The sequence below is a fragment of the Carassius gibelio genome, chromosome A19 (assembly GCF_023724105.1).
Source record: "Carassius gibelio isolate Cgi1373 ecotype wild population from Czech Republic chromosome A19, carGib1.2-hapl.c, whole genome shotgun sequence".
NCBI lineage: Eukaryota > Metazoa > Chordata > Actinopteri > Cypriniformes > Cyprinidae > Carassius > Carassius gibelio.
Window position 1 is genome coordinate 20698342 of NC_068389.1, and position 15175 is coordinate 20713516.

The 15175-nt window shown below is 35.7% G+C and overlaps 1 protein-coding gene across 1 annotated transcript; it reads left to right on the forward strand.

The window, feature by feature from the left end:
• The first annotated feature begins 10448 nt into the window (after window positions 1-10448).
• On the forward strand, window positions 10449-14732 carry LOC127935693 (galanin receptor type 1-like). The gene is made up of 3 exons (XM_052533788.1): window positions 10449-11402; window positions 12715-12780; window positions 13114-14732. Exons 1-3 carry the CDS (start codon window positions 10743-10745, stop codon window positions 13429-13431), a joined length of 1044 nt encoding a protein of 347 aa, XP_052389748.1. The 5' UTR covers window positions 10449-10742; the 3' UTR covers window positions 13432-14732.
• Window positions 14733-15175: the final 443 nt, after the last annotated feature.

Genomic DNA, 15175 nt, shown 5'->3' on the forward strand with positions numbered 1-15175 from the left:
GCATCTCAGTCCAAATTTATAGCAAACACTGAGTCTCTATAAATGGAGCTGTAAGCTTGTGTTTCTTCACTCTGACCAGTTCACAGAAGCTCATCTGTTGGCTTAAGGGCTGGCTATCTACAAACCTCCTACTGCTCTTTAAGAGATCAGTGCAAGAATGCAGGGAGTGGGCAGGTTGCACTGCAAGTACCTTTGTGTTGGAGACAAGAGGTCTTTTTGCCCTGAAAGGGGTGAAAGACACATAGGGGCAAACAATACAATTCTTGATGTGTTCTTCTGGGACACAAACATGGGAGAGAGCCCAAAACAACGAGAAGTATGCGGATCGTGACCAAGACGCCTACAGGGCAAGCTATGGCCCAACCACCACTTCCATCTGCTATGGAGGAATCACAGTGAATGTCTGTAAAACAACTGTGTGTGTAGATTAAATAGCTATTTTCCCGTGAAAAAGGCACTAAATTATCTCTGATTGGAAATAGAAGAAGTCAAGATTGATCATCACAGATGGTAACAAATCCATAAGATCTAAATGCCAAACAAGAGAACTCCGGATGAGAGAGCAGGACACATCGGCTGCCTGGAAAGCATGTTTAGTACGTCTAAATTTTAGGTTATACATAATTTAATTCTTTATTACACACTTTAATTTCGTGTTACTAACATGATTAATTAATTGAATGAAATATAGGGAAACTGAAAAGTAGAATTAGTCCAGCCCCTCAAAATACAAACTATATTTACAGCTCGGTCTAATGAATGTCACTTATGAATATTTAAATGAAATAAATTGTAAATGATTAATTTTATGTTGCAATATTTAAATCCCATGAGTATCCCATACCCCACCGGAAAATGTGCATTAACATCCTATCAACCATAAACATAGTTCATGAAGAAAAATGGGACTCCATTAAATGTTAAACCCCTCTGTGCTCTTTGTGGCAAAGTGAACATTTCTGTGAGCTTCTGCCCTTGCATGGCAGTGCCAAGTGTGAGGGCATGATATTGTTGTGACATTAAACAAATGGCAGCATTATGCTTATGTCCAGCATTGAGAGAGGATGCCAAGAGTTGATGGAATCATTGGCGGCCCATCACTGAGGCATTAGCATCGCCTTGTTTACCCACCAGAAGGAACAATTAGGACAGCCCTCCGGGACACTGAGATCAGATATACCAAGGACAAAGTGCATAGGACAGTGCTTAATGCACATTATCAAATCTTATCAAAAAATGTTTATTGACATTAGCACTGAACCACCACCAAAAAAATAATAATACTAATAATATAATAAAAATGTTTGTTTAATTAAGAATGAATGTGTTAAGGGAACTTGTTTGAGTAATTAATCAAAGATTTTTTCAAGAAATCCCTGCAATCTCTCATTAAAGCTGGGAAGCAATCACAATAGCTGTTCTTCACGGCTCCAATGACCCGAGCACAGAGATGCAGGAGGGAGGCAGCTGCAGTTACCAGCGGACATCAACACCTTCTGGTGGCCACATTGATGAAGGACCATGGATCCCTTGGTGAAATCAAGGACACATGACTGGCAGGCAGGGAGACATATGGCACAACATATGTGTTTGTCTATGGGATGTGTACAGATCATAGAGGGTTGTGTTACAGAATCACAGCTTTACTGGTGGAGCTCTGTTCCTAAGCGCTGCCACAGACCGAATGCACAATGGAGTCTTTGTAGCGTGATTCAAGCTGATTTGTTTTTCACAGTTGTTATTCTTTGGCTCAGAAACCCTTGATTTTTTATTTCATCTGTATGCACAGCACTCCTTATTGTAACTGTTTTTGGTCAGACACGGCAGAAGATACAGTACACATTGGCCAAACACATATCCACCGCCACTCAGCACACTTTTACAGTGCATAATCTCTTTCTGTACAAAAAAGGGTTGGTTCTAAACTGAATGTGTACAAAACCTATGGAAGCATGTTTCTTATTAAGCAAAAAAGTAAAAAGCTAATTGCAAAATAAGGTTTAAGAAATTGTTATGAATATGAAGTTGCAGTTGACAGACAAATGGTCACAATTGTGACCAGATATAAAGCCACACTGTGAGATATTAGTTTAATATTATACTCTGAGGCGAAAAGGAGCTTCAAACCACGCAAAACCGAAATGACTAATTAAATGCCCATTCAAACTAAGGACAATAACTATAAAGAAAACTATATTAGCCTCCACACAAAACGCAATGACAGTCGGGAGTGTAAAAAAATTATACGGGTGAATCCACTAAATTGTTCTGAAAGTCATTGCTATGATTGATAGTAATAACTGTAGTACAAAAACCACAGAGTGGTGGTCATGTGACGCACAGCAGCAATACCAGCACTTATGTTTTATTTATTTTTTCCTTTTTATTCGAAACATTCCCAAACCCATTAACTGAATTATCATGAAATATCTTGCTTCTCACCTTTATAGATTATGCTGATCTATAGTGGGCGGTGGTCAAAGTAACCTAATAATGTGATCTATTAACTGTGCATAAATTAACAATTGTTTACTTAATTAACAGATATGGGTGTCATGTCATGTCATATATACTTATATTTATCTTTGTGTGAATGGGCCTTAACGCATAATGTAAACAGAAGCATGTTGATGCTGTTTGCTACAGATTTTATCGAACAGTTCATGCCCAGTTGCTTTATAATCAAAAATAGCAACCGTCTCAGGTCACATAGGCCTACCTGTAAAGGCAAAACTTTACATTGTACATATACCCATTAAAACTTGTAATATGGAATGGTTAATGTTTTAAAATGTGTTGGTCCTCCATCATTTGTAAACTTAGTATAGTAGTAAAACAACATTTGATGCATGCTCAGTTTCAAAAACTAGGAGCTCTTTATCACAGCCTTGAAGGATTCAAAACTAAAATGAGGAATGTGCATAGAGTCATCTGTTATAGTTAGGCTCTATCAAACTACATTTATTTTCTGGACGTTTTTATCCAAGTGCATTCAAGTATATTTTTCATCCATATTCCCATAGCAAAACAACCCATGTGTTGCTGACATGCAACAATAGAGCTATAAAGAGTAATTTATCAGTAGACAAACATAACTATGCTGCACGCAGTGATAGTCAGGTCTCATTAAATACAAAGGGATACACTAAGTGTTAAGAGCTCTTCAAATCTAAGTTCCGTTAACATGGAACTCATCAAATTCATCAAAGAACATATGGATAGGGGGAAAAATATTTTTATTCAGCTTATGGGCCCATCAACTTCATTAGTGTCATTTCTGACCCTGAACTACGAAAGCCTACATCAATGTGCTACATCTGTATTGAAGCTCGTTAATTCCATTAGACTCCATTACAGTAATAGAATATTCTTTTATATTTGAAGCATGTTGCACTAATTCTTTGAAGAGCCTTATAGTACGGACTCAACTTAGAAATTTGCTGATTTAATAAGATTCAAAATAAGAAAAAAAGCTTCCACCTGTGCCTGTGTGACTTATGCCACTGTATGACTCCATGACAATTAACTGACTACTCCCATTGCCCCATTAGTTCCTCTGACAACTCATTGAGCCCCTGTGTTAACCTGTGTATTTAAACCCCTGGTCCTTTGTCTAGTCTTGTTAATATCTGACTGTTATGTGTTTGGTTTGCTACTATTCTTGTTTTATGTCATCCTGTTCCCTGTAAATTCCTTCAGTAAACTCATATGAATTTTGATACTACAGATACAAAAGAAAGAGTGCGTAAGTTATAATAATGATTGGGTAAACTGTCCCTTTAAATAAAAATTATTTGATTTTGATGAGATTTAAAAATCAAAGTCATTAAATTGAATTTATCTTCTAATATCTAACAAAACAGTATGCGCAATACAGCTGCGTGAAGAGAACATATTTCATGTCTAATCAAAAGCAACCAATAAAATCACTGTTTTCATTTTGATTTGGAATAATTGGGTGAATGCAAACAATGTGATTCAGTTTACCAGAATCACATATTTAAAATCAATTTTATACTTTTTGTTAGTCAGGCAGTATATATTTCAGTATAAACTAATCACAGTGACCATTCTAAAATATTTGATTAATTTTGCATGATTAAGATAGATGTTCCATTGTTACAGACAGTGAGCAAGAACTTTAATTGAAATTTATCAGCTGTTGGCTAGTGAGCTAGCCAGAGCTGTGTACACACAAAGTGTTTATTTTCCACATTAACAGTTACTATTTTTAGGGTGCAAAGGTCTCTTCAGGCTCACACAATAATACATGTTGGACTGAGTCATCCATAGAATCCCTGCTTTTCACTGAGACCTAACCAAAAGAGCCAATTCTGAATTCATTAACTGTAGAATTTAACCAATTATGAAATGTGAAAGCACTCATTATCTCTGAAGTGTTAAGTATTTGAGTATAAATGTTAATTAAATTACTGAAAAGATTTGACAGCATCAATAAAATATGTCCTTTCTATAGTTTCTCCTCATTTCCCTCTCCCTAGATGTTGCCCAGAACAAGAGCTGCTTGTCTTCTTGACTGGAGTCTTGAGGGAGTCTCTAGAGAGTAATGATGCTCTCTTACCCCCTCCACAGTTCAAATGAAGCACCACAATCACTCATTCCTGATCTGATGTCTGTCCGCTTCTGTTTAAAAACTCCAACAGGTCATATAGCACTCTTCACAAAAGTACTTACCTCAGAGGACACATAAGAGGGGAATGACATTTGGCAAGTCTTTGGAGGAAATATTGAGATCTATTCACAATTTCATTTCTGACTAAGCAATATTGCTTTGGGTACGAGGAAGCGAATGAATGGTGGTGAATTAACAACACCATTCAGGGCAGCAATATAGGTTATTTAGAGATGTTGCTTTTCATTTTTTGGGACAGCAACTTGCAATATTTAACTTTATTTTAAAACCCCTTTGCGTTCAATGATCCATATTATTATTGTTTCACTTTCACAGCTTGTTAAACATCACTCTCTTACTTGATCTGGAAAAACTGTGCATCAATTAAAAGTTTTAAGACTATAGCTTCGATATTTGACCAATGTTTTGATAAAACATTGTTGCAGTGACAGTTATTTAGTAATTTATGTCAGGGGTGCAAAATAATAAATCCGTATTATGCCACATTTTGAACAAAAATTCACCACTCATATTCAGTCACGTCAGCAGCGGTTTATTTGTGTTCACATAGACAACTGAACAGCATCGATAAGGATTTATAGACAGACCAAAGATGCATATCTGCGGAGATATATGGATATATTTACTGATGTTTACTTCATTTTTCTTCAGACAGAATTGTAATTTCTATGCATTTTCCCCTGATTTACACGATCTGATGATAAATAGACTCTCCCAGCAATCTGTGTGAGTCTGCAGTCCTGTGAGCTCATGCTGTGTGTCAGACAGACTCTGATTGGTCCTTCACCTTGTCAATCTTTGGAGTGTCATAACCGGACACCGCCACATCGTGACACATGGTTCCTGTACACTTCCTGGTTGTTATCTGCCCATTAGTGGTGGGCGATACTGCAAAATTTGGTATCGATCCGATTTCAAATACATATAGGGTCAGTATCACCGATACCGATACCAAAACGATACTTTTTACTAAAAAAAAAAATAATTGTGTAGGGGAGTGCAGTAGGTCTATGTCATTATTTCTGAGGTGGATGAATGATCAGTTATTTAGCCAATATTTGTATTAATGTATTGAAGTCCACAAAATTATTAGTTATTAGGCACTGTAGAATTAATTATTTACAGCCTTTTAAAATAAAATAAAATAAAGAAAGAATCGATCCGATACAAATACCAGTGTTGGCATCGATACTATCGATATTTAGATCGATCCGCCCACCCCTACTGCCCATAACAACACTGATACACCTCTGTACACGTAATATCCGAATAATAAACCCGCGATTATGTTAATAAAGCTTGGTATGAAATTTTCTTGAGATCTGGGGCATTTTTATAAAAAATGTGCAGCAATGTAAAATGCTATAAACCGGATATTTTTACAAAAGTAAACGACCAAATTCCACCAGTGATCACAAAAGGATGTTACAAACACTCAATTGGGGTTTAAAGTGAGTTTTGAGTAAAAGTGTAATAATATTTTTATAAATTGTCTGATGTAGCTTGATGCTAACGTTAGCTCTAATGCTACTAATAGCAGGTGCATTTCTTCTTCATAATGCATTTCTGTCACAATAATTCACGTAAGGTCATAAGAAATTGTTTTGTTGTATTTTTATAGTAAGACTTTTGATGAATAAGGGCTAAATCCATACTGAGACTGAAGTGAGATAGCAGCTTGGTGGCTCTATAAAGTTTGAAATACCACAACAAGGGCTAATAAAGGTGAAATAAAAACAAAAGAATAATGATAAAAGAATAATGCGGATAATGTTCATACCTGGCGGAGGTGTGAAAGACTCGTTTTGTGAGAACAATAGAATCATGAATGGTGGTCTTTGTATTCAAAGCCAAACTCACATACAGAGCACACAGGAGTGTTTACATGTGAGATTTTACAGAGATGACAAGTGCCATAAATCAATCAGATTAGCCTTCTCTAAAAACACACATGACATGGCCTTAGAAAATATTTAATACAATTCTCAGTTTTAAAGATTGGATTATGAAATTTCAATTGAAGCTTTGATAGACTTGTGGCTTTAGCTACATGGTGTTTCTAAAATAATATCCTACTGTACATCAACAATTTTTTCAACACATTTAAATAATATGTTTTTAATATTTTTGTTTTTGTTTTTATGTTTGAGCTTATGTATCTCTATTATCATAACAGTCTGAGTAATTCTGATTCCTGAACAGTAAACTTGTAAGTGTCAGCTTTGTGAACAAATGTTGATTATGTATCTAGTCAGAAAGAAAAATGAGCAGACACATTTTTATTTTGGGTATGTCATTTCTGTCTCCATGCCAAAATGGGGGGTGACTGGTAAGCAATTTGATGACTGTTTAAATTGTTGCTCGAGAATTTCTGACAAAAACAGTGACAAATAATGAAAAGTATAGCATATTAAACAGACATCAGTATTTTCAACAAAATATTCAAGTGAGTTTTGAATGTTTCATTGATAATTTTATGCAGCAGACTCACATTTGTACATTCTCTAACAGGGATGATTCAAATCATTATTTTAATCAGGTGTTCTCAATAAGTGTCCAGCAAAATTATGCATTTTATGGACCCATCTATTACAGTAATCATTAAGATATTTGGCTATTATAGAAATTAAGGAGAGAGACTAATGACTAACTTTACGCATCAGGGCACGTTGCATCAGAATTGTCAAAAATGTGACTACAGCAGACAAAGCACTGAATAACTGTTTTAATAATTGTCATTTATTTTTGTCTCTTTTAAATTAGAAGAAGCCATCAGAAGTGCCTTCAGTGAAAACTGATGTTTTGGTTGAAGGCCTCAGGGTTTGCTGCCTCTGTCCATGGTGCTGAAACAAGCATTCTACAAATATGCTGACCATTACTCATTTGAGAGTTCTGATGACACCTTCTAAGCAACCATTTTCCTCCCTTTTAATAACCATATGATTAAAATGGATTTTTAAAAAAGTAGTGATCTTTTTGAAGAGCTTAACCACATTGTGTTTGACTCGTCTGACCCAGAAAAACATGATCAGCTCTAGCACGGTCTCTCACAGTGGGAGAAAAAATGTTTTGGTCTTTGAGAAGAGGCAAGCGGTCACCATGGAAACATCAGTACCTCAGGATCACATAGGGCCAGCACACAAAGGCTGAACGACTCCAAAACAATCTAAACCGGTAACGAGCAGCCTAATAATCATTCAGAGTGAATATAGGAAAATTGATGAGTGGCTGAATTAAGATACATTATTTTATTTCTTATGCAAAACAGCCAACGTTTTGGAGGATGTCATGTTTGTGAGATGTTCAGGCCTTCCGAGAACAACACTAAAAACAACCTTTGCATATCCGAGGCTGATTTGTTTTTGCTAAAAGGTTTTTTCAAAAGATCCTTTAATTTAAGAAACTTGCATCGATTTGTATTGTTTGTACTTACCTCATAATCAATTGCCTCTTATATCTGAAATATTCTCAGGTGTTCTCACATTGACTGGTGATGCATTGAAAGCTTTTGTTTCAGGTCATATGGTCATTCAGGTCAATGTGTTTATCATTAGAATGATTTTCCATTAATAAGACAATGTGTGGTAGCTTTCAAGTTACTTTAAAATAATTGAATTATAAATTCTGTTGTCATAGTTTCCTGGGCCCCATCAATACTGATCAGAAGGCTGGAGATGTGGTTATCTCTTCAATGATCTTACATGACTAAACATTTCTGATTCCCTGAGGACAGTGCAATCATATTTCCTCTTTAGATATTGGTAGTTGCGCAGCATGGGTTAAAGAAAACCATTCAGTATGAGAGAGGGGGCAATTTGTGTAATCGGCTTTAAATAATAAACAACGGTTTTATTAAGCATAAAACAACAATACAGAACAAAGAGCAACTATACTATAAAAATGTAAAATAAATGAATATATACACAAACAAATATCACAAAATAAACAGCATCATATTCACATATTCAGTCTTAATATGCGATTCGTGTATATGAGAGGCTGAGAGTTTCATCAATGGAATGTCCAAAAAAGACACAGTCCATATTTGTCTGTCCATTGCATGAGGAGTCCAGCGCTTGATCGGGATTTTTATTTTATTTTATTTTATTTTATTTTATTTTATTTTATTTTATTTTATTTTATTTTATTTTATTTATTTAGAGAGAGCAGCTAACAGTAAACATTTTTTTATAAATGGATGAGGATGAACATCCTAAAATCATTCAAAAAGAAGTGTTGTGGAGTCAAATATATATCAGTGCCCAACACATACTGTATAAATGCCCTGAGATCCTTGAGAACATATATTGCACTTATTAAATAATTACTGTTTTAAAGTCGAACCTGAGTTATGGGTCATGAGGTGCTAAAGAGTCTGAAAATAAAATAGTTTTCATTTCATGGGAATTTAGGAGGAGGGGAAGATCCATAATGATAATATAAAACAACAACATATGTTGGTGGGTGGGGGTTAATACATTAAATGTTTGGTTTAATGTATTATTATGTATTATTTTGGTTTAATGTGTTATCTCATAATATCAGTGTTCCTTAACATGAAGCTGCAGGGGCATCAATAAACTTAAAATGTAAATTAAATCATAAAGTTATTTTAATAAAACACTTAAAACGTTAAAGTGAAGTGACATAAAGCCAAGTATGGTGACCTATACTCAGAATTCGTGCTTTGCATTTAACCTATCCAAAGTGCACACACACAGCAGTGAACACACACACACCCTCACGGAGCAGTGAGCCACCGTTTATGCTTCAGCACCCGGGGAGCAGTTGTGGTTCAGTGCCTTGCTCAAGGGCACCTCGGTCATTGTATTGTCAGCCCGAGGCTCAAACCCACAACCTTACAGTTAGGAGTCAAACTCTCTAACCACTAGGCCATGACTTTTATTAGAGTGATGATACAGGGCAACATAATAATAATAATAATAATAATAATAATAATAATAATAATAATAATAATAATAATAATAATAAAATAATAATAATAAATGCAGCACTGAGCTTTTAAATGAATGAATTCCATAGTTTTATTGCAGAATTTGAACTTGGCAAAGTGTATATGTATATATATATATGTATATGTATTTTTCTCTTAGACTTCATGATGTTTCCTTTAACATTATAGTTGAGAAGAGTGATCTATCTATGTTGTGGTTATATTTTTGACATGTATACAGTACTTGTCAAAAGTTTGTAGACATTATGATGATTTTAAATGTTTTTAATTAAGTTTTTGCTAATTATAATCATATTTCATAATATTAGTGTTCCAATGGAAAGCGCTCATGCGGCACACTGTTGCTGTGGTTGGTTGTCTCCTTTCGATCGCTGACGTCTATTTACCGCACTCTGACTTAAACTTAAGTTTTGTGAGTCATGAAACGTTAATTTAAGAAGCGATAATATGTAGGCCTACTACACATTTATAAAACGAAAACACACTTTCAAGACATGAACTTGATTTATTTGAACACACTATGTTTATATACATATAGTGTTTATATATATATATATATATATATATATATATATATATATATATATATATATATATATATATATATGTTTTATTTTATCCCAATGAAAAATAAGTTTTAAGTTCACCTGAACTGTAAGGATTACATGAAAATGTACAGGAGTTGAAAGGGGTCAATGGATAGCGGAAAAGTGGGGAAAAGGACGGGGGCGGGGGCGGCTTGGTGGAGGTAGTATCTCTATTTATGAGGATGGGTGAGTAAGACTGGGAAATTGGTGTATCAGTGGCGTCGTCCACACAGGCAATATTTTACTGCGGCATCAAAACAGTTCTTCTCCACCAAGCGCGAGCTCACAAGAAGAGTCTCTGCATATGAAAACATGAATCTCTAAGCGCCATCAGTGTGAGAAGGCAAAGGGATTATCAGGAACGTAATTTATGAGAATTATTGTATTTTAGATTGTTATGGAATTGCAAACGATTTTCCAACCAAACCTTCTTTTCTGAAGAACCAATTATCCAAGAAAACTATCTGCAGAAGATCTTCAAGATTGCGTTTTCACGACGAAGCGTCAAAACAACCTCACGTTGAAGATGAGCATCCAAAACAACAGTTATTTAGACAGACTTGAAATCAACAAAGACTTGGGTGCTGGTGAAAAACCTTTATTTGGCATAGGCACCGACAACTTCGTCACGCTTTTGATCTTTGGACTTATTTTTATTCTAGGCGTCCTGGGAAACTCTCTGGTTATTACTGTTCTGGCTCAACGCAAACCTGGACAACACCGAAGCACCACCAACATATTCATCCTCAATCTCAGTGTTGCAGATCTGTCCTATCTGCTCTTCTGCATCCCCTTTCAGTCAACAGTTTATATGCTGCCCACGTGGAACCTGGGTGCCTTTATTTGCAAGTTTATCCACTACTTTTTCACCGTGTCCATGTTGGTGAGCATTTTCACTTTATCAGCCATGTCGGTAGACAGGTATATCGCCATAGTGCACTGCAGAAAGTCCTCTTACATTCGAGTTGGGAGGCATGCACTGATCGGGGTGTTGGTCATATGGGTGCTCTCTTTCGCCATGGCTACACCAGTTGCCTACTACCAGGGTATCGTGGAAAGTGAGGACAACAGCACGTTTTGCTGGGAAGTTTGGCCAGACCACAACAGGAGGAAAATCTATGTGGTGTGCACCTTCGTCTTTGGATACGTGCTACCGCTGATTCTGATATCTTTCTGTTATGCCAAGGTCAGTGACTCTTTAATTGTGACTTGATTATGAATATTTCAATTTAATGTGGATTTGTTTTATATGGGGCAATAAATACATGTTGATTAGGATGTCCTTATAGAAATTATTTAAAAGGAGGAATCTCATTTAAATAATGTGCTCCGAGTTCTTAGAACAATACAATCTTTGAGCACACACACACACACACACACACACACACACACACACACACACACACACATACTATATATATATATATATATATATATATATATATATATATATATATATATATATATGAACCATTTTATAGCTTCCAACAAAAATCTGGAAACATATTGAATATGTTAAGGTTTATTGTATTTTATTCCGTTTTTTTTTTTTTTTTTTTTTTTTTTTTTTGTAGTTCATAGTTCGTTTGGTTCATTTGGTCCGGACTCCGGACCAAATAGGAAAATTATACATTTGGTCCGCTTAGCGTTCACATTGGTATTTTTGACAGCGAACCTAAAGGCATAGTGATACGTTCACAACCTGATTCGTCTGCTTGAATGACGTAGCCTATATACCATGACGGAACTCACCGAACACCCCAAACAAAAGGTACATTAGACTTAAAGCGGCGCTGCGGATGTAGATCAAAGCACCCATTAACCGATCGGTCTGCTCAGTGGGTTTAAGTCAAACACATCTAATGCCGTCTTTTTGCGTGTACATATAATTTTATTTTCACCACCTGCAAACTCACAAGAGGGTCATAAAAGGCACTTTACCTAATCTTTCCTCCACGTTCGTACTCTATTTTGATTTGGTTACACAGTGTAGTCAAATCATGTTGCATAGCGTCTCATCTAGAAATTACTTCCTGTTTTTGGTTTGTTTAAGTAGACTATTTGGTAAGTGTTGTGATCGTATATCATTCGAACCGCACCAGATTTCGTTTGGAAGACCCATAGCTGTCTTGATCTGCTTGTTTGGTGCGCACCAGGGTTCAGATGGCAGCGTTCACACTCAAACGAACCGAACTTAAACAGAGTTTCGTTTTAATCGAAACAAACATGACAGGTGTGAACAAGGTTATTTCACTTGAACTACATAGAACAAGACATCTCTCTAAAGTGTTTTGACACCAAAATGACATCCTGCATGTTGGTTACACCAGACTTATGTTATTCTTATTTAACAACAAAACGTTATAGAAAATGTGTATTAAATTAACCTGAATAGATTTTTTTTATAACTTTATAGAGAAAAAGTTAGTGTTAAATCATTTACCCATATATAAAAGAACATTCTAATTTTCAACTCATATATGTTGATGTGTCTTTAGGTCCTGAATCATTTGCATAAAAAGTTAAGAAATGTCTCCAAAAAGTCTGAGGCATCAAAAAAGAAGGTAAGAAACATTTAACATGATTGTTTCAAATATTAAAATCTAATTAAAAGGCATAGTTCACCTTCAGTTGCTGGTCCCCATTCACATGCATAGTGTTTTTTTGTTTTTTTTTCTTCACATGGGGACCATCAACTGAACGTGAACTATCCCTTTAAATATAATATAATCTTTTGTGATTATGTTTTATTAACTTATGTTTCTACTTAATATTTATTAGATGTATTAGTCATATTTATTATTACTTACACTGACCACACACATTTATGTAAATTGTTGATCATTTGTATGTTGTTAAAAAACAGCAAAAATGTCTCTCTTCACATTTCTTGTCAGACTGCTCAGACAATTCTGGTGGTTGTGGTGGTCTTTTGCCTGTCCTGGCTGCCTCATCACGTGGTGCACCTGTGGGTCGAGTTTGGCTCCTTCCCCCTGAACCAGGCATCCTTTGTGCTCCGTGTGGCGGCACATTGTCTGGCCTACAGCAACTCATCTGTTAATCCTGTTATCTATGCGTTCCTCTCAGAGAACTTCAGGCAGGCCTATAAGCAGGTGTTCCGTTGTCAGGTGTCTTTTGAGTGCCCTACGAATGAGACCAGAGAGATGAAGAGCAAGATAGAGCCAGCACCGTCCACCAACTGCACCACTGTGTAATTCCTGCAGCTGTTATGTTTGTCATAATTTATGATGGCTTACAGATGCTCAGAAATGACTTGAAGTCAGTGTAAAGTCAATTCTGAGAATTGTTTCTAAACGCATTATAAATGTTAGAAATGCATTGTGGAAACATGTTACAAAGACTGTGAACTATGTAGTACTAAATTGTGGAGTTAAACAGTTAAAAAGGTTTTAACCATTTTTGTGTCCAGGATTTTTTAGGCAGGACTTAAATCCTGACTTGATAACGAAACGGAGTCAATGATCATGGCCCCTCCCCTAACTATAAGACACGTGTTCGACTTGAAGTAGCACTGCGCAGATCGATCGGTGTGTGACATTAAAGTACAGAGCTATAGAGAACAGACAGCTCCTCGTGCTTTCAAATCTCTCTTGTGTTATACACTGATCATTCCGCACAGCCCTGCTTTAAGTCCAACACTCCTAATAAATACAGTGCAGTGGTTTGCCTGATTAATCATGAGCTCCTGCCATTCGTTACTACAGCCTAGAGGTTGCTAGCTAGCTATGCCTTCGCCACGTAAATGCATAATACCTGGTTGCAATAATTTACAAACCGCTCTGTCTCCTCATTTAAATGAGCTGCAGAGTAAGACAGTTGAGAGAGATGGCAGCTTTTCTGCGAGTGGGCGTGGTTTCAGTGCAGCCAGTGGACACGCCCCCAGTGTTTGAGAGCAGATAATACGGCTTATTTTTTAAAGATTTTGATAGTTTCTAGCTTGATAGATTTTATTAACTTGACTTTTTTTTTTGCTTTCAAATATGGCTGTGTGTTTAATAACACATTTTCTTTTTCCAGTGGTGTGATAAACTCAGAACATACATTTAATATTGACTTTACACTGACTTTATTAAAGTTACTTGAGTTTTTAACCTCGGGAGAAGGAAGGAAGCTTGTTTCGAGTAGCATGGCTGAATGTTGGGCAATGTATTTGTTATATGATTGGAGGTTTGGATGGTTGCCTTACTTTTGAAATGAAAAAAAAAAAGGAATATAATTTGCTGTGTGCTTACTCATGATGATGCATTTCCTTGGACTGCAATCGAGCATTTGCTGTGAAGCCATAATGATGTATGGCCTTTTAATATGTGAAATCCAAAAAAAAAAAAAAAAAGGCCAAGGGTCAGTGAAATGTAATCAGCTGATATTTTCAGCAATGTTATAATAGTCTAGTTAGGTATTATATATTTTTTATCTTGTTTTGCAATACATATACATTCTTATTTATATTGTATCATTTTCTTGAATGTGTGTTTGTGTGTGTACATATATATATATATATATATATATATATATATATTACTTACAAATTGTAGTCTGTAACTGATAACAAATGACAAAATTTTTAATTTGTAACGCAGTCTATCGGATTACATGTTTAAATTCATGTATTAGAGTTACTTTTTGATTCTTTTAGATTACTCTAGATCTAACTCATAAAAAATATATTCCTTTCTTTATTATCAGCATCATGAAGTGCATTAAACATTATATTATGCCAAGGTTTCCTAAACTGCACGTGAATGAACTGCATGGGATTTGAGAGATGATTAGCGAATACTTAATTCAGTGATTAATGCTCATAGGGGTTTGGCAGACAAAATTTTGGGAATACATTCTGTCTGGTATGCATGTGTTCTGCTGTTTAATTCAAACAGGAGAGGCCCTAACATTTTGGGGGCCCTTAGATTTTCAAAAGAGGGTCCCCCATTTCCTACC

Coding starts and splice junctions, on each gene's coding strand:
- LOC127935693 (XM_052533788.1), top strand. CDS start 10,743: ATGAGCATCCAAAACAACAGTTATTTAGACAGACTTGAAATCAACAAA. Junction 11,403..12,714: donor TATCTTTCTGTTATGCCAAG/GTCAGTGACTCT, acceptor ATGTGTCTTTAG/GTCCTGAATCATTTGCATAA. Junction 12,781..13,113: donor CTGAGGCATCAAAAAAGAAG/GTAAGAAACATT, acceptor ATTTCTTGTCAG/ACTGCTCAGACAATTCTGGT.